This window comes from Chanodichthys erythropterus, chromosome 11, assembly GCF_024489055.1.
Source record: "Chanodichthys erythropterus isolate Z2021 chromosome 11, ASM2448905v1, whole genome shotgun sequence".
In the NCBI taxonomy this organism is placed as follows: Eukaryota; Metazoa; Chordata; class Actinopteri; order Cypriniformes; family Xenocyprididae; genus Chanodichthys; species Chanodichthys erythropterus.
This window is the reverse complement of record NC_090231.1, coordinates 6649269-6669926: the sequence shown is the minus strand read 5'-3', so window position 1 is coordinate 6669926 and position 20658 is coordinate 6649269. Positions and strand designations below refer to the sequence as shown.

Here is a 20658-nt window from a genome sequence, read left to right as displayed (position 1 = left end):
ATAATTAAATTGATAAATATCACAATGGAAAAGTCTTAACACTTCTAAAATAGTCTTTATCTTATTTATGCCACTGTATACATATTATTTCTCATGGACTACTGGATTCTTGCTTTATTGCATATCCTTTATGGATTTGGATTAGTCACGTCTACAAATGTAAACTCAGTATTAACTGGGTGAAACTGGTCTGATGCACATCAATCTAGTTTATATTCTCTATAAAAAATAAAAAAAAAATCATGAGCTGATCCTTGGACCATTTTTATAAGGTGTATCTTTATATAAATGATTCAGCTTACTACAGCCAACGCATTAAGTGCTTTCTAGTAGCTCAGGGCCTGAGAAGTAAAAATATACCCTCTCTTAAGCAGCTAACTGTCATTTAAATATCACACACTCGTCAGATATGGGCACGGCCATGATGGTTATGTATCTACAGCCATAAAGATTTTATGCCATCCATTATGCATAAAGAGTTAATTTATTCATGAGGGCAAAATGTGATTGTCCTCTGCCTTTTTGGATTCCTTTTCATAGCCGTCAGTGCACCCTGTGAATAGACCACTGTTTTGTGCCTGGAATATAAATAGACTGTGTGTTGATGTGTGCAAGTCTGTGTCCCCATATATCCGATACTATGTGCCATAAATCAGTCAGGGCCCCTTTTAACCTCTAAATTTGGCTAACAAAATCACTTATGTAAAGTGACAAGTATATTTGTTCCAATTAATTACATTAAAGGTCTAAACTAAGACACAGGCATTTGCTACAGAAAAGTAATTGTCAATGTGGAAATCATCGGTCACAATGGGCCCCAAAAATAGCAAATAAAAATATAAATGATCTCATAAATCTTAGCAGGAGCTCTGCATACTCATTCATGGCCATTTGTACAAACAATGGTGTTGGCATTTGTTCTCATGCTCTCTGCAATAAATGCAAGCTCAGGGTATCCAAAAGTCATCTATTTTTAACACTATTGTGCTTATTCAAATATCTTCATAGTGACTCATATACTCTGCTATATAATGAGGATATACTGCAGGCTATAGTTAAAAGGCCAAGAGTACACTCTAAAAAATGCTAGGTTGTTTCAACCCAAATTTGGGTTAAATATGGACAAATCCAACCTTTATTTTATCCTTCAGGAATTTGATATTAGAATAATTTAAAAGTTTGGGGTCAGTATGATTTATTTTTTTGAAAGAAGTCTCATGCTCACCAAGACTGCATTTATTAAATCCGAAATACAATAAAAACCTTCAGAAATCATTCTAATATGCTGATTTAAAGCTCAAGAAACATTTCTTCTTATTATCATCAGTGTAGAAAGCAGCTGTGCTGTGTAATATTTTTAAGGAAACTGTAATAAAGTTTTTGTCTGTTTGTTTTCCCCCCCAGGATTCTCTGATAAATAGAAAGTTCAAAAGAACAGCATCTATTAAAAAAAAAAAAACTTTTGTAACATATAAATCCCTTTACTGTCACTTTTTGATCAAATGAATGCATCCTTATGGAATAAAATATTAATTTCTCTATTTAAAAAAAAAAAATCCTACTGACCCCAAACTATAATTGTATTGTAAATATGGTAAAATTTGTATGGAAGCTTGTTTCCGCCACTGAATAAAAAATAAAAAAGCAATTGCTACTTTTTATCTCACAATTCTGACTTTGTTTTCCTCTCAATTACGAATTTACATCTCGCAATTTTGACACTTTTTCTCAGAATTGTGTGATATAAACTCACAATTGCGAGTTATAAGGTCAGATTTGCGAGATATAAACTTCTCAATTCTGTCTTTTTTTCTAAGAATTGTAAGTTTAGATCACAATTCTGACTTTATAACTTGCATTTGCGAGTTTACATCCTGCAGTATTTTTAGTACCAATCACATTGAAATGAATCGCATCATCAAATAGTGAGAAGTGTACTCACAGGTGGTTGGCTTGTTGCAGTTGTGTCCGTGTCGAAAGTACTGCGGGTTCTCGATGACAGGAATGCGACTCATGCCGATTACGACGGCGTCAGGCCCCGCATCGAGAGAGCAGGGTGTGACGATACCATGGTTGACATGATGAAGAGGGCTTGCAGAGTCCTCCTCCCCGCTGATGACTGCCACTGGACCTGGAGAACAAGTACAAAGTAATGATGAATGTACAAGCAGTGTGAATGTTATAGAGAAGCAGTGGGAGAAAAACAAAACTATTCTACCTCAACATGACTTTGAATCATTTAAGTCTTTCTATAGAATGAAAAAGACATTATACTTTAAACATCAGCTAAACAGGATGACTAAACAACCATAGGCTCATTTCACAAAATAAATCCTTTTGAGTTACTTCAAAGTTCTACATAGTCATCTAAAAAATGTCATCGAGTTTACTTATTTATTCATTGTGAAATTGACAGTGGTTTAATATCTGAAAATTGCCACCTAGGAGAGAAAACCATTGAGCTGAACTAAAGAATTTGGAAATTGTTGGTAAACATACAATTTTCAAGAAGCCTACCTAAAAACACAATTTCTTGTTTGTTCACAAATGCACTCAGGGGACCAGTTTGAACATAGGCAACCAAGCAAATCATCAAAACAGAGGGACTAAAGTAGCCTACTGCACATTGGTCTCAAATGTTTAAAAACTGCATGTGGTAATTCAAACACAAAGACAAATATCCTTAAACCCACCCAATGAGCATTGTACCCCAAATTCATTCCAAGCTGAGCAATTGTCTGTTAATAATTAATGTGAAAATGAATCCTATTTGTCAGAAATCTTGAATACTGATAATCTAATGAAAATCTCAATAGCAAAACCTAATGAGTTGCCATATCTACAGGAAAGAGTGCTAAAACCCAGAAATAACTTCCGGTTCCATAGTGCCAAAGTTTAAAGTTTTTTTTTCTTAATGGTTTTTGGTTAAATGTCTGAAAATGAATAAATAAATTAACTTTTTTGGACACAGAGCTTGTTTACAGTAATATCACAAAGCCAATGGAAAAATGTCCCTCAGGGTTTTAAGTTCAAAAGCGTGAACATTTGGAGAAATATTGATGGATTCTCATTTCTTTACTTCAAATTTAATTAATATTAAATACTTAAAATTTAAGTAATATTTATTCCATTTTTACCCAAAATCAGGTGATGTGAGCATTATGGAGCGCTAAACACTCTCATTCATGTCTGCTTCATTCATACATGGAATTCATGGAAGCCGGAGGCGCCCTCACGCAGAAAGTCCACAAGTGAGATTCATAAAGTCATAAATCTTATAATGTTCCATTAAACATGTTCTCCAACCAATACGACCATATAGGTTGTTTGTTACTTCATGAGAGCGTTTACTAAAGTGGCACCCCTATCGACAACAGGACACTTTCATTTTAATGCATTGTTCCCTTTTATCTGCGTTGGACTTTTGGGTTTTGCGTAGCTCAATTGGCAGAGCATTGCAACCATGTGATCATACGATCGTGGGTTCGATCCCAGGGAACGCATGTGCTCATAAAGCGTATCTTCTTCTTCACCCTGGCATTGCTCCAGCTTTTGCAGGGTCCGCTCTTTGGCAAAGTCATCTTCATTTGGGCATCTTCTGGGGATGCATTGACGATATTCAAGCCTTCCTTAATTCTGTCCATCCACCGTTTCTTTGGTCGACCTCGGGGACGATAGCCTACAGGGTCTTGGCAACCGAGACCTCGGCACTTCGGACCATGTGACCATACCACCGAAGACACGATTCAAGCATTTTTTCTTTGATAGGGGCTACGCCTAGCCGCTTCTGTATGTCTTCGTTCATAATACGATCCCATCGTGTGATTCCCAAGCTCCATCGGAGCATACGCATCTCCATGGTGTTGAAGGCCTGTTCATGAATGGTCGAAGCAGGCCAGCATTCGGAACCATACAGGGCATACCGGTCACTTGGCGCCATTTCATCCAGGCTGCTTGTATCCTTGCTCAAACATCGGCAGTGACACTTCCGTCGTGGCTGATGACTGAGCCCAAGTATTGGAATTCTTCGATCTTCTTCAGTTCTTCGTTGTCGATGCTGATGGTACCATCGGTTTGGGGGCCACCCTCCAGGTACTCTGTCTTCTTGATGTTAAGTCGTAGGCCACATTCGTCCAACCGGTCTTTCCATAATTGGGTATCCCTCTGAGTCACTGCCCTAGTCTCGTTAGCGAGGAAAACATCATCGACGAAGAGGAGTGACCAGGTGTGCGGCGATTGCAGGTCGGCTGTGATGGTGTCCATACAGAGGATGAAAAGGACGGGTGACAAAGCCGATCCTTGGTGGACTCCGACGTTGATTGGAAAGGGCGGTGACAGTCCGGCTGCGCACCTAACTGCACTGGCCTTTGTAGAGAAGTTTAATCCACTCAACATAGGCCTCAGGGACTCCATGGGAATGGAGGGAATGCCAGATGAGGTCATGGGGAACTCTGTCAAACACCTTTTCGAGATCGAGAAATGCCATGTGGACGGTCTGGTTCTTCTCCCTGCGCTTCTCCAGGAGGATGCGGGCGGCATGGATAGCGTCGGTTGTTCCACTTTCTTGGACGAAGCCGCACTGGTTTGGGGTGATCGTGACGATTTTCCGAAGTCGGGCATCGATAGTTTGCTCGAATATCTTCATCGCTTGGCAGAGGAGGCAGATAGGGCGGTAGTTGGAACATTCGGTCCCGTCTCCCTTGTTTTTCCAAATGGGTACTGTGATGCTGGTCGACCAAGCCGAGGGGACTTATCCAGTGTCGACGATTTTGTTGAACAGTACTGCCAAGACGTCGGTTCCCTGGCGGCCAAGAAGCTTCCAGACTTCAACTGGGATGTCGTCTGGTCCAGCTGCTTTACAATTCTTCATTTTCTTCATGGCCTGTTCTACTTCGGCCGGTGTAATAGGCGGTACAGGTCCAAACACAGGGGCAGTGCTCTCGATTGGCGGGTGTTGGAATTCTTGGTTACTGATCCCCAAGAAGTATTCGCTCCAACGTCGTAGGATGGCGGGCAGATCTTGTAGGACCTGGTAGTCGTCGTCCTTGATGCTTTTGATCTGGCCGATATCTTGCGTTGAACAGTGGCATGCATTCGCGAGGCGGTAGATCTTATTTGCCCCTTCTGGCGTGTCGAGGTCGGCGTAGAGCTGATCGTAATGGGCTGATTTCGCTGTTGCAACTGCTTTCCTCACCGCCGACTTGCTCATAAAGTGTATATGCACTATAAATCACTAAGGGTAGGTTTAGGGGTGGGGTGGGTGTAGTCGTCAATAAAAAAAAAAAGGTTCCCTTTCGTGGGAACTATCGACGCTACGTCGGATGACGTGATGGGAACCCTCTGTATTTTTGTGTTCGTGAAGCACCTCTGTATCCAACCAATGAAAAGACGCGACGTCAGAGGCGGGTGACGTCACGGATCAGGAAGCTATAAAGCACACCTGAACACAAAGCACGCCAGCTTCTGTTGTCTTCAGCAAGCGTTCTCTGTATCTTGTCTGTCTTATTTATTGTTGTCTGTCTGATATATATATATACATATTCACACAGTGATCTCTTCGTCCGAGGACAAGAGTTTCAAAGCACAAAAATAAGACAAAAAGCATTATGGCGGAAAAGCAGCAACAGTTTAAAAAGTGTACTCCTCCTTGTCCACGCTACATAGTGACAGGAGATTCACACGACATGTGTGTGAAATGCCTGGGGGTTGAGCATGCACAGGCGGCTCTCGAGGGAGCCGTCTGTGTACACTGCGATCAGCTCACCCTCAGAGTGCTGCGATCTCGCCGGGCGCTCTTTGAGGAGGGCGCCGAGGCGAGTGTTCCCCGCGGGTCTGGTCCCGCTGTTGCCGAGGCACAGCGAAGGCTGCACTCGTGGGGTTCACAGATGGATCTAGCAGAGGGGGAAGAGACGGGCACTGCCCTATCGCTTTCCTTACCTGCTAGACCCAGTGTCTCTTCTTTGGTGGCGGAAGCACGCGTAGCGGTTTCTTCCCCCCGAAGAGAGGCACCGATGCTTAACATATCTTCCTCCGAGGAGGTTGATGTGGAGAGCGTCGATGAGGAACCGCCATCCTCATCCCCTGCTTATGAGGAGCTATTAGAGGTAGTGACCAGGGCAGTAGAAAAGTTAAAAATCGACTGGCCCGCGGAAAAGCTGAAAATAAACCAAAAAGTAAGCTTGATGAAAGGTTTCTTCCCGCGCGGTCACTACCTCAGCGCCGGGGTCTGCCGTTTTCCCGACCTCCACACCGAGGTGTCGAGGTCGTGGAAGAGGCCAGTACAATACAGACTGTACAGCCCGCAGACGTCACTATATAGCAATATAGTTGGGCTGAAACGTCACGGCTATGGGGCGATGCCTCGGGTCGAGGAGACGCTCGCGAGCCATCTCTCACCCGAGCCCACATCGTCCCTTAAGACCCCGACGCTGCCCACCAAGCCCCTAAAGACAACTTCCAGCTTGGTGGGCAAGGCTTATTCGGCGGCAGGTCAGGCGGCGGCATGCCTTCATACCATGTCTATCTTACAGGCATACCAAGCCGACCTGCTGGGGGAAATTGATGACACTGGGGAAGCGTCCTTTGAGGCTATTCACGAGCTCAGAAAGGCAACAGATTTAGCTCTCCGGGCCACCAAGGAGACGGCCAAATCCATCGGCCGCTCTATGGCAGCCCTGGTGGCCACGGAGAGGCATCTCTGGCTCAACCTCTCAGACATCAAGGAGAGAGATAAAAATGTTCTCATGGACGCGCCGCTGTCTCCTGATGGCCTGTTCGGCGACGCAGTGTCAACTGTCGTCGACAGGTTTCAGGAGACACGAAAGCAGACAGCGGCATTTTCTAAAATTATTCCCCGCCGCTCTCATCCCCCCGAGGCTGCTGGGCGGGAGCAGCCTCGGCCGACAGCCAGCTCCTCAGCACACAGGGTGCAACAAAGAGCCAGTGTCGCCTCCCGCGCTCTCCCCACAAAGATTTGGGGGGCCGGGGCGGGTGGCACAGGCGAAGCCTTCCCGGAGGTAGGACGGATCTGAGGACCGTCATTATCTCCCGGAAGGCTTCAAAGAAGAGGTCCTGACCTTTATAGTGCAGGATCTCTCGAGGGCAGCCCCCTCCGGGGGGATTCGGATATCGGGTCCCTCCCGGTGCCCTCAGGGGACCGTCCTGTCAACCCTGCCACCCAGCGTGCGTCAGGGCACAGCGGTCTCCGCCGATCCTCCGAGGAGGGTTGGCCAGCACGTGATTCGCCTGTCTGCCGGTGCGCCGCGTCAGATGGACGAGCCAAGTGCTCAAAAAACACCAGAGACCAGTCTCGAGAGACTGGTTCCCTTAGTAGAATATTTGGAAGAGTGGAAAAATCTCCCGAATGTTTCGAAGTGGGTGCTGCTCATGGTAGAACAGGGCTACAGAATTCAGTTCGGTTCACGACCGCCCAAGTTCAATGGGGTGCTTCCTACGGTGGTAACCCCAGAGCAGTCTCTGGTGATGGAGCAAGAAGTAACGACGCTTTTGCAAAAAGGGGCTATAGAAAGGGTTTCCCCTCCCAGCAAAATGTCGGGCTTTTACAGCCGCTACTTCATTGTTCCGAAGAAGGATGGAGGGTTGCGTCCGATCATAGATTTACGTGTGTTAAATCGATCAGTAAGGAGAGTTGAAGTTCAAAATGCTTACACTCAGACAGATCATCCCTCAGATCAGGTCCGAGGACTGGTTTGTAGCGATAGATCTGAAAGACGCATACTTTCATGTATCCATCCATCCTTCACACAGGAAGTTCCTCAGGTTTGCTTTCGGGGGAAGAAGCTTACCAATACAGGGTTCTTCCGTTCGGCCTATCCCTCTCACCCCGCACGTTCACGAAGTGCGTGGATGCAGCGCTGGCTCCGCTGAGACTCCAGGGCATCCGCGTGCTGAACTATATCGACGATTGGTTGATACTAGCTCAAACAGAACAATTGGCAGTTCAACATCGAGATGTTGTTCTGTCGCACATGAAAAGGCTTGGGCTGAGGCTCAACGCCAAAAAGAGTGTGCTGGTCCCAAGTCAGGTTGCAAACTATTTAGGTGTAATCTGGGATTCCACCACGATGCAGGCGCAGTTGTCCCCTGCTCGTGTGAGTTCCACTCTCGGGGCCGTGAAAGGGGTGAAATTAGGCCAGTCACTCACTGTAAAACAGTGTCAGAGACTGTTGGGTCTGATGGCAGCTGCGTCCAACGTCATTACTTTTGGCCTCCTGCACATGAGACCCTTACAGTGGTGGCTCAGGACCAAGGGGTTTTCCCCGAGGGGAAATCCTTTTCGCATGATCAAAGTCACGCGGCGATGCCTTCGTGCTCTGGTCATGTGGAAGAAGCCTTGGTTCCTAACCCAGGGACCCGTGCTGGGGACTTCTGGTCGTCGTGTAATGCTTACGACAGATGCTTCCCTCACGGGCTGGGGGGCGATCATGAGTGGTCGCTCGGCTCAGGGTCTTTGGGAGGACCATCAGCTCTCCTGGCACATAAATCGGCTGGAGATGATGGCGGTGCTTCTTGCACTGAAACACTTCCTCCCCGACCTGAGAGACCATCATGTGCTGGTCCGAACGGACAACACTACGGTGGTCTCGTATATCAACCATCAGGGGGGTTTGCGGTCTCGCCCATTATCAAAGTTGGCCAGTCGCATCCTCCTCTGGTCCCAGGGAAAGCTCCTCTCGCTGAGAGCAGCCTACATCCCCGGGCGGTTGAATGTGGGAGCGGACGCCCTGTCGAGGCAGGGCGCGAGATCGGGGGAATGGAAACTCCACACCAAGGTGGTGGAGTTAATATGGAAAACTTTCGGTCGAGCTCAAGTCGATCTTTTTGCCACAGAGGAGTCAGCTCAGTGTCCTCTGTGGTACTCACTTCAGCACCCAGCACCTCTAGGGCTGGATGCCATGCTACAGACGTGGCCGAGGCTACGTCTGTATGCATTTCCCCCAGTCTCAATGCTCCCGGGAGTTCTGGAAAAGGTTCGCCAGGAGAAGGTCGACCTAATATTGGTGGCCCCTTACTGGCCGACCAGAATATGGTTTTCGGACATAATGATTCTTCTGCACGGCTCTCCCTTAGAGCTTCCCCTCAGGCAGGATCTCCTGTCTCAAGTGGGCGGCACGATTCTCCATCCCCGCCCAGAAATGTGGAAACTGTGGGCCTGGCCCCTGAGGGGGCAAGGCTCATAGGATCTGGTCTCCCAACTGAGGTTGTGGAGACCATCCTTCATTCCAGAGCTCCCTCCACGAGGAAGTTGTACTTATACAAATGGAAATTGTTCTCTGTGTGGTGTGAACAACATAATTTGGACCCGGTCCATTCTTCAGTCTCAGACGTGCTTCGGTTCCTTCAGGAAAAGTTCTCGGAAGGTTTAACCCCTTCCACGCTGAAAGTATATGTGGCCGCTATTTCGGCTCATCATATTCCTGTAGGGGGCTCCTCGCTGGGTCGAGACCCTCTAGTAGTACGCTTCCTCTGTGGTGCACTCAGGTTGAGGCCTGTGGTGCGCACAAAGACCCCGACCTGGGACCTCACTATTGTGCTCCAAGGGCTGGCTGAGGCTCCCTTCGAGCCAATAGAGGAGGTGTCAGACAAATTCCTGACACTTAAAACTATCTTTCTCTTGGCCGTCTCTTCTTTGAAGAGAATTGGTGATTTACAAGCGCTGTCAATAGCTCCATCTTGTCTTGAGTTTGCGCCTGGTATGGTGAAAGCCTTTTTGCATACCAGGCCGGGCTATGTTCCAAAGGTTCCGACGAGGGTCCCAGGCCCCATTGTACTTGAGGCTTTCTGCCCGCCTCCTTTTGCAAACTTGGATCAGGAAAGGAAGAATCTGCTTTGCCCTGTAAGAGCATTAGATGCGTATGTCCACAGAGCTGCCCTGTGGAGAAAAACAGAACAATTGTTTGTGTGTTATGGGTCCCCTAAGAAGGGGGGCCCAGCATCTAAACAGCGGATGAGCAAGTGGGTGGTCGAGGCCATCTCACTTGCATATGAGACGGTGGGGCGCCCGTGTCCTTTGATGGTGCGGGCTCACTCCACGAGAGGTATGGCCGCGTCCAGAGCTCTTCTATCTGGTGTCTCTATGGACGACATTTGTGGTGCGGCTGGATGGTCATCCCAGCACACCTTTATCAGATTTTACAATCTTCACCTTAATATCACTCCGGGGGCCAGGGTGCTACAAGATAGCAGCCAGACACTTGGAGAGACGGCGTAGTTGGGATTGCGTTCCCATCACGTCATCCGACGTAGCGTCGATAGTTCCCACGAAAGGGAACGTCTCGGGTTACGAGTGTAACCCTTGTTCCCTGAGTAAGGGAACGAGACGCTACGTCACGTGGCCGTATCTCCTGCATACCTGGTGCGCTTGCTTCAGACAACCTACAGAAGCTGGCGTGCTTTGTGTTCAGGTGTGCTTTATAGCTTCCTGATCCGTGACGTCACCCGCCTCTGACGTCGCGTCTTTTCATTGGTTGGATACAGAGGTGCTTCACGAACACAAAAATACAGAGGGTTCCCATCACGTCATCCGACGTAGCGTCTCGTTCCCTTACTCAGGGAACAAGGGTTACACTCGTAACCCGAGACGTTTTCTTAAATGGAAATAGGAGAAATAGTGTAAAAAGTCCACACATTGCATTTAAATGACATAATTTCATGACGACAGACGTAACACGGCACTATCATTATTTTTACGCCAGCTAGAGGGCGCATGAATTTAAAATGTAAATACAGGTCATAATAAGGTGCTTGAAAAAAGACCTATAGGGTCGTTTTTTTTTTGTTTTTTGTTTTTTTTTGGAGGATGGTCTCCGAAATCCCTTATATACACAAAGGCATCCACAGAGATCGCTTCAGTTGAGTAAAATGCAAATAGAGATGCAGGTTAACAGGTTAAAATGATTTCTATGTAGGCAACTCACTAGGTTTTGGAACCTAGTTTGTCACATCCTGTAAATTTCAACAGGAAATAATAGTTTTTCAGTAAATCGATAAATCTCACCAACTCTTGTGTTAGTGGCAGTTGAAGAGACCTGTTTTTTCTTTTTTTCTTTTCTCACCTTGACTGTGTCAGGGTTATGGAGCATTGCCCAGACTTGCTAGGTGTAACCCCCACAAATACAACCCAAGGTGCAAGGTGTGTGAAGTCATGCCATAACAGCAGAGCCACAGGCAAGACACAATCTACAGACCGAAAGTGACATGCACAAGTAACATGGCTTGTTTATTTATATTGGGGTTTTACTAAGGCTAAAACATTTTAAGGCTTAAGGTTTAAGGTTTTTTGTTTTTAAAGACAATTTTCTAAATTGTATATTTGACCACACCAGTTTCTTAAAGGCACAATATGTAAGATTTTTGGATTAAAATATCCAAAAACCACTAGAACAATGTTATACATTTTGACTTGTGTACTTACATTATCCCAGATGTTTCCAAGAATGTTTAAATCCAGAGAAATAAGCACTTTTAACCAGGACACAGACCGTGTCTGTGTGTTGCCTATCAATAACATCATACCCTTGATTTCCAGTTTTATTTTGTAGAAACCATGGAAACACAAAAAATGATTTAATATATTGTGTGTTTTATTAGACAATTGAGCAATTGTTTGGATACATTTTAGACAGAAAATGAATCATTGTTAAATAGCTCAACACAGTAAGTCTTATTGTTTGAATCTCATTTTCTTGATTTACTGCGACTGTACCATGTTTTACCATGACTAATATCAATCTAGCTTACTGCAGTGTGCAACAAGTGTTTTATAGCTGCTGCCGAGCGAACACAGAGTTTATAACAACTTTCAACACACAAATGTATCTAATATGATAAACAGCGCTGCTTTACCCGCATACGCTTGACCAGAAGTAGCAGTAGTGGCGACTGCAGCATAATAAAAGTCTGCCGATCTCTTCTTTGTTTTGAATAAGCGACCTCTATTGGCATATTGTCTAATATCTAATTACATATTGTGCCTTTCAATGAAATCTTGATAAGAATATCTACTAAATGTCTTAAATATAAATATACATTAATGTCAGATTGATGAAGTTTTGCATTTCCATGAACTAAAGTCTCTACACTAGCTCATGGTGACTACACATAGGTAAAGTAGGTAAAGTAAACACACCCCATAAACAGAACCACGCATCTTTGTGTTTGACATTTAGGGTCCTATTGAGAAATGCTGCTTCTTGGCTCAAAGTAAATCTGAGAGTTCAGTTTTAAACATTTCACTGGTGTTTCCCGTCAAATCTCACACTGAGGGATACATACCACCATTATTGATGGTCCTTCACGAAGTAGGCCATGGAAAATGTATGACTCCTCCTTTGGGCCGATCATTTATTTTGTTTACGATTGTATAAAAAGCTTTGGGAGACAAGCAGGAGCATCATATAAGCTTATTCTGTCTTTAGCTACTGCCGTTAATAGGTAACACTTTAGTTCAGGGTCCAATTCTCACTGTTAACTAGTTGCTTATTTGCATGCATAATTACTAGGATATTGGCTGTTTATAAGTACTTATAAAGCACATATTAATGACTTCATCCCTTAATCTTACCCAATACCTAAACTTAACAACTACCTTACTAACTATAAGCAGTAATTAGGAGTTTATTGAGGCAAAAGTCATAGTTAATAGTGAGAATTGTAAATAAATAAGTGTACTTTAACTATTTATTGCATTAAGAAAATTAATTTCGGTAACACTTTATCTTTGGGTCTTTTAACTAGTTGCTTATTAGCATGCATATTACTAGAATATTGGCTATTTATTTGTACTCATTAAGCACATATTGATGCCTTATTCTACATGACCATATTGTACATTCTTAATCAATACCTGAACTTATCAACTACCCTACTAACTATTAATTAAATTAGGAGTTTATTAATAGTTTATATGTGTTCCCTATACTAAAGTGTTACCTTTATTTCTCCTTAATTTCAACAATTATTCTCAATGGTAACTGTTATTAGTACACAGCATGAAATTAGCATACATTAAATAAAAAAACAACAAATACCACCATGAATACTACATTAACTTTTTTATATTAATTACTTTTTGGAGAAATGTGATTGTCATAAAAAGGCTTATAAATGAATGGAATTAAGTCATGTAAAACAAAAAAGAATCATGAAAAATTATGTTTGTTTTTGTATAGTACAAACCACATCCGTTCTCAAACAATAAACAAGGGTAAACAAAAGATATAGTTGCAGAATGTTCTTAACTTAATGGTCAAGAACATTATGCAACTATATTGAAGAGACTAAAAACCAGAATCATAGCAGACATGACTAAATTGACAAGAAAAAATTAAGGCTTTATGTTCATCAGAAAATCTAAGCAAGCACCGTACAAGCATTGGCTCAGCTTGATTCCTGGCCTACACAGTAGCACACAATCTCCTGAAGTGAACTGCAATGAAAAAATAAAGAGCCACTTTCATCAGCCAGACTCCAACCATTTAAACAGAGGGAGGTGGGATAAAAATTGATAATGTTGCATCATCCTGGGCAGTGGGTGGTGGGCCACGATTGAGCAGGTGCCATTAAATATTTACCTTTTATTACAGAGTTGCAGGGAGCACACAGAAACATGTGATCATTCAGATACTGACAGTAAGACTGCTATCGATCAGGCTATGTTGCAGCCCCATGACTTCATGATCCAACAGTGCAAAAAGACTCTGTTCAACGAGCCATATACAAAACACACAGCGGCAAGCAGATGCAACGAAAAAAGATTTGGACTGTTCAGTGCTAGCGCTGTAGTTCATACTGTACTGTATGAACTGCGTGTACTGTAGACCAAATGTCGGCAACATATTGATTCTAAAATTTGCAAATGATCCGATAAAGCAGACTATTTAAGGTTTTATAGATATCTGTTATAATTCTGTATAATTCTAGTCATTTTACCACTGACTTAGTGACAGTGAATACACTGACACTCTTAGAAAAAATAGATTCAGTGGGTTCTATAAAGAACCCTAGGGTTCTTGACTCCATTTTAAAGAACCCTTTGCCAAAAAGGTTCTATACAAGGATAAATATCTTAAATGATTGCCTAATGTTTAATGGGTTATTTCAAATTCTTCTAGTGATAAAGTGTATTTATGAGCCATTTAATTGGTAAAGTTTTATAAAAGTCAAAGTTAATAAATTAAAACTACATCATAATGATCCTGATGGGAACCCCTAAAAGGAAGTTATATATACAACCTTTTCTTTTAAGAGTGTGTGTCATGATAACATAGTACTACACTGTCCTACAAAGACAAAACACAGTGACCATGTCCAACAATTGTTAACATGACCTTGAATCCAAAATGGCTCTTTTTATTACTGAAATATAATTTGGATGCCACTCGTTGAGTTAAGCATGGTCATGTGGCAACAACAAAGCATACTACTGTTTGAAACATTCATACAACATGCATCGTTTCAAATACTATTTTTATCAAATTAAAAGCGCTAAATTCACTGTAAACCACAGCTTCAAGGGGTTTATTGCTTTTATAAAATGGTTAGACCACCGTTATTGATGAGACTGTCCTTCTCCAAAGCGCCTTATTACGACCTATATTTACATTTTGAAGTCTTGCGCCCTCTAGCTGGTGTAAAAATAATGACAATGTCGTGTTATGTCTGTCTTCATGAAATGATGTATGACTGTTGTTACCAGTCAAAATGTGTGTTTATTTAAATGCAATGTATGGACTTTTTACACTGTCCATTACCTTATTTTCATTTAGCAAAAAAAAAAAAAAAAAAAAAAAAAAATATATATATATATATATATATATATATATATATATATATATATATATATATACATATATATATATATATATTTTTTTTTTTATTATTTATTTATTTATTTTTTTTTTTAATGACTAAACCTACCCTTAGTGATTTATAGTGCATATACACTTTATGAGCACATGCGTTCCCTGGGATCGAACCCATGATCGCATGATCACATGATATTGTTGTATATTGCAATGCTCTACCAATTGAGCTAGGCAAAACACGAAATATAGCGCAGATAAAAGGATACAATGCATTAAAATGAAAGTGTCCTGTTGTCGATAGGGGCGCAACTTTAGTAAACGCTCCTATGGGTCGTATTTCAGGGAAGTGATAAACGACCTATATGGGCGTATTGGTTGGAGGACATGTTGTTATTAATGGTCCTTCCCGAAGTAGGCTATGGAAAATGTATGACTCCTCCTTTGGGCCGATCATTTATTTTGTTTACAAATATGTAAAAAGCTTTGGGAGACAAGCAGGAGCATATTTTAACTAGAATGTTAAACCATATGCATCATACACGCTTATTTTCTTTTTAGATACTGCCGTTAATGGGCTAAATCGGTAACACTTTAGTTTAGGGTCCAATTCTCACTAATAACTAGTTGCTTGTTAGCATGCATATTACTAGGATATTGGCTGATTATTAGTACTTATAAAGCACATATTAATGACTTATTCTGCATGACCTTATTATACATCCCTTAATCCAACCCAATACCTAAACTTAATCTTACCTTTCCAAAGACAAAACACAGTGACCATGTCCTACAATTGTACACATGACCTTCTTGAATCCAAAATAGCTGTTTTTATTCATGAAATATAATTTGGATGCCACTCGTTGAACTGAACATGGTAATGTGGCAACAACACAGCATACTACTGTTTGAAATATTCATACAACATGCATTGTTTCACATACTATTTTTATCAAATTGAAAGCACTGTAAACCACGGCTTCACGGTGGTTATTGCTTTTGTAAAATGTTTAGTCCATAAGAATATTTATTTTAATGAGGTCACAGGTGTATGTTTCTAGAGTAATTTACAACGGCTTTGATTGTGGCTAAACCAATCAGAATCAAGGATCGGAACTATCCATTTTGTAATAATAATATCAATCAATCTCAGTTTATGGGATGCATTAACTTGAGTGTGTGGTTTATTGTTGGCTATTATGGTAATCAATGTAAACTCCTATGAGAATCTGACAGACGACAGAACATAGACCTTTCACAAGCAATAAAATAGAGCCTTTTTTATATAAGCCAATCTCAATCAGGTTCTTCAATTAGTCAAGAACACAACCACCAGTCAATAATGTAGTCAAGAGAGCCAACGACTGATTATACCAAAGGTTTGAAGCAAATACATTATCCAAAATTAACATTTTGGAGTACTTTCTAATGGTGTGTAAACTGTATTTTGCTAAAAAATGTTTAAATATAAAAAAATATATATAAAATAGGTATTTTGCTTCTCTATATATGCTGATCTTTTCGTTGACTGAGAAACCAAAGACTGTTAGTGAGCTTTTGAAATGAGCGCATGCATAAGAACAGCCCCCCTCCTACACAGCTCATTTTGAGGGAACGCCTCCCAAAACTCGTGCACAAGTATTGGAACACGAGTGTTTACCACCGGCATTCGCTGTGTCGTGTTAGTGGATTCATTATGTCGGACTCACTGCAGGTAACTCATAATCTGCAGTTGTTACTCCTGTCTCCTGACAAAAACATTGCATGCGGCGCCTGTGGAGTGTGGAAAGTTACTGGAAAGCTGCAGCCACGCTCGTCTCTCACAAGGAACGTCATGGCAGTGATTGACAAGGCAGATGATCGCGCAAATGATTGGCTGATGTTTTTAAGGCCCTACCTCGTGCACAGATGATGTATATTAGTATTATTCCTTTCAGTGCACCTAATAAATAGTCTTTTGTCAGTTAGTAAAGACAGTTTCAAGTAATATTGCAAAAATGTATAAAACAAAACATCCTCTGTAGCACCTTTAACTGATTTCTCCTTGCATATTGGTGACAAATAGTGATGTGCAAATTTAACAAATAATCTCTCTGTAAAACTGAACTTATTACAAAAAAAAAAACAGACCCAAAATAGGAACTTTGTTCCTCATAAATTCATTTTGGAGGATTAATGTGGGAAAAAAATAATATTATTTATTATATCCCAGTGTGATAATGCATGTTTATAGATATTTGTATGTCTTGAATCCTAATGAATTTACAGACAAATGAATGCAGGGTGCCAAGTTTGGTTCTTCACTGCGTCTGTTAGGCCTGAAGGGAAGGAAATCTCATCAATAACTACAGACAATTATAATCTCCTGAAGCTCTCCAGACCAAAGCACCAGCGTGGGTTCAATCACAACCCTAAGAGTCTAGGAAATACATCTGCAAATACCGTGGCAAACAGAGAGCTGAGGTACACAACAGCTAATCTTAAATATGCAGTACAGATAATCACAGAGGTGAGCCACTGTCACCTAAAATCTGGGTTAGCATAATGGGCTCAATCAGACACAGTGCTGGAGGCAAGAATGTAATTATTGTCTGATTCTCCTCAAGTCTTGCCGCATACGGTTATGTAACATGTATCAAATCAGCATTTCTTTTTAGCTCTCCAGTTTTAAATGCTAGATAGAATTCCACGGGTAGTCCAAGAGATTTATTAAAGCCTAAGAAAACACACACACACAAGAGAGAGAGAGAGAGAAAGTGCAAAACGCTTAATTTATAATTAATTAATTAAAAATAAAAGCATTTTTGTTTTCATGTGTCTGTGACCTTGTTACAGTGTCTAGATAGGGGGATTCATCAAAGGCAAATATGAGAAATATTTAATTTAGATTCATATAGCTATTTGCAGTGAATTACTGGAGTTTTGACTAGTAGTTGCAGACATTACATTATTGGAGAAATGAATATATTACAGCATTTATTTTTATAATTCATGATACCAAACACTCAGAAATTCACCACAAATCAAAAGACAGAAGAGAGAAATAACTAAATGAATAAAAATAAATTACAATAAAGCACCCACCCCCTTATTCTCTGTACCATAACGAAAAAGTACTTATTTTAAGAAAATTGTACTGTAATTTATGCTGACTTAAATGTGAAGATTTTTGACCGGTAAAAATGTTAGTCTAGGTTTCTTGCATAGCCGGGTTTACTTTTTAATTGGTACATCAAATTGTTTAGTTTAAAAGCATCAAGATTTTTTTGTCCCAATATGACCTTTTTAAGGATACGTTTTATGAGAAGCAGCATTATTCAAAACAGCACTAATGACAAACTTCAATGTTATGCTTTATTCAGAGAGACAGCATCTGATGCATTTAAATCATTCCTACACTTATCAAACATTCACACTGTGTTTTCTTAATTCCTGCTCTTTCAGATGTCATATAAATACTCGATGAGGGGGCTTTGGAGCACTGAATGCTGCCTGAGGCTTATCACTGAGAGAAAGCAAACAGCTCTTGTTAGAATTTCAATAAATTCTGTCCATAACCCTTTCAGTTTCTTTCTTACATGAGGCAGAATATCCTCCAGCAATCAGTGTGCTGCTTAACGATAGGAATGTTTTTGAAGTCATTTTGTTATGCACGAATCAAGAGAAATATCTGTATCTCTTGCTTAGGACCTGTCCATCTGTGATTGCTGTATTAGTTCTCAGAAAGACGCCCTGCTAATGCCTGTGATTGACATAAGTGGGCAGCTTTTTGTGCCACTTAAAGTTGCTGCCGTTCTGGAAACACTAACCAGCACTAGTCTGATTCATGAGGTTTTTGAGGATGCAACATGATTCATGCTTTTTCTTTAAGTGATTTCCAGAAACCTCATGTCCCAGAGGGGGTAATTACTGTAGATTGTCACTCAGAGTGAAGACCAAACAGGATCCAGTAATACATAATATAACAGCAACGAATCGCTCAAAATTCCTCTTTATTTTTACGTATCTGCCATAATGTTGTTGCCATAATGAGTCGCTATATGGGTTTGCATGTTGCTTCAGTCTTGACTGACAGATGGGCATTCTGACACCGCTTGCTTGCTAACCACGATTCACTCTTTTCTTGTTGTTATAATTATTCTGCCCACTGTAAAAATAAGGCTCAAAACAGTAGTCGCATATTCATAATTGTGACCACACAGTCTTTTTACAAAAAGCGATCGAGAACCATAGACCATATAAGCTACTATATGGCTCTCTCAGTGATTACTGTTGAATAAATTATCCACATATTACATCCACATATTACGTATTACTTAAGAATAAGGCTGTCTTTCAATTTCGTTTTTTATTATGGTTTCAAACGATTGTGAAAACACGATGCCGCATTCCGTTCCTTTCCTTTAACCCTTAAATGCATACGTCATTCACTACCCTCCTCCTCATTCATTTTTTAAAGTTAGACATCAACCTTCTTGGTATTCCTCAATCAATTCACTATAAAAAATATAACAAGAAAAAAATCATAAAATTATAAAAGAATGCCTATTTTTGTATTCTTTTTCTGTAAAAATTATATAGGGTCGCAAACGACCCGAGGTGTGTATGAGTGTAAGTATATATATATATTTTTTTGCCAACAATAATTTAATCTTAGATGACGGAATAAGTGCAATTCACCTTTATTCCACAAGGTGGCAATGTCTGAAACGCAATGTTGAAGTGACGACTCATTCAGACAAAAAACTAAATAATAAGAAAAACATGAAATGGCTCAGCAATTTATTGCAGAGCAAGTACTGAACGCAATCAAATATGACTGTAACTGTCACTGGATTGATCTGGTGAAGCTGTTAGCAATCAAAATATTGATTTTGAAGATGTTGAAAATTATATAGTTTTGAGAATACGTTTGAGATCGTGAATGGGCTCATATTCGTGAACTCAAACATAAAACTAGCCCATTATTTGCTGAATTTACTGGGAAGTGAGCTCTGACGAGGACAGTGATGATGGCATAAAACATCTGCTCAAACGGAGCCCATTCAAGCTCCAAAAGCTAACAAAATATGCTTTATTGTATTCTTCTGTAATTGTTATTGTAATATCAGAGGAGTTTTATATTATCGCGACTGGTAGAGATCCTTCCGTGTTAGATATAGATCTGGGTCGATGAAGACCCGAATATGTAAGAATGATTGGCGAAACAGTCATGCATTTAAGGGTTAAAGCGGAGCGCTGTCACACTTTCTATGTAACACTCAAATCAGTCAAATTCTGTAATGTGTAAAAGCGCATTGAGCTGCAAAAGAGACACTGTTCAACAGGCGGCTGTTCTCTTTGCGCAATCTGAGACGGAGAGAAACAAAGACAAGTGAAGGCTACTTTGGGCTTTGGGTGTGTGCTTAAAAGGACAGATACACTCAAAATGTCTGTCTTGGTCAGTTTTCATTTAGACACAGTCAGTTATGTCTATGCTTGTCAGCAATTTGGTCTGTGCAATGTGTGCATTTTAAGTTTAAAGTGACAGCAGCCTAATAAACCCGCTGCTGTCTCTGTCATTTAATGGTAATCACGCAACAAAAGAAACTGACAGAATCATTCACTGTTCTTCACACATATTCACACATATTAGCCACCAATTGACCCTTCTCCGGGAGTTTGATTGACAAGCGATCTAACCAATCATTATGCCGAATCCGTCATTTTGTCCGACAAAGCAGTCAGGAGTTACCTTGGTGGACTTGAACTTGAAAAATGGTGTGTACTGACGTCTTTCCGCGTTTGAAACAACATTCTTTCTCATGTTCATTCATGTGTGATGCTATAGATT

At 41.3% G+C, this 20658-nt stretch overlaps 1 protein-coding gene across 4 annotated transcripts in view; it reads right to left on the bottom strand.

Moving 5' to 3' along the window:
- ntrk3b (neurotrophic tyrosine kinase, receptor, type 3b) overlaps window positions 1-20658 on the bottom strand; it is a 165424-nt gene that overhangs the window by 29485 nt on the left and 115281 nt on the right. For all 4 annotated transcript variants that reach the window (XM_067400335.1, XM_067400336.1, XM_067400333.1 and 1 more), the window contains one exon: window positions 1943-2131. In XM_067400335.1, the coding sequence (XP_067256436.1) occupies window positions 1943-2131 (189 nt within the window). The remainder of the gene's footprint in view (window positions 1-1942; window positions 2132-20658) is intronic.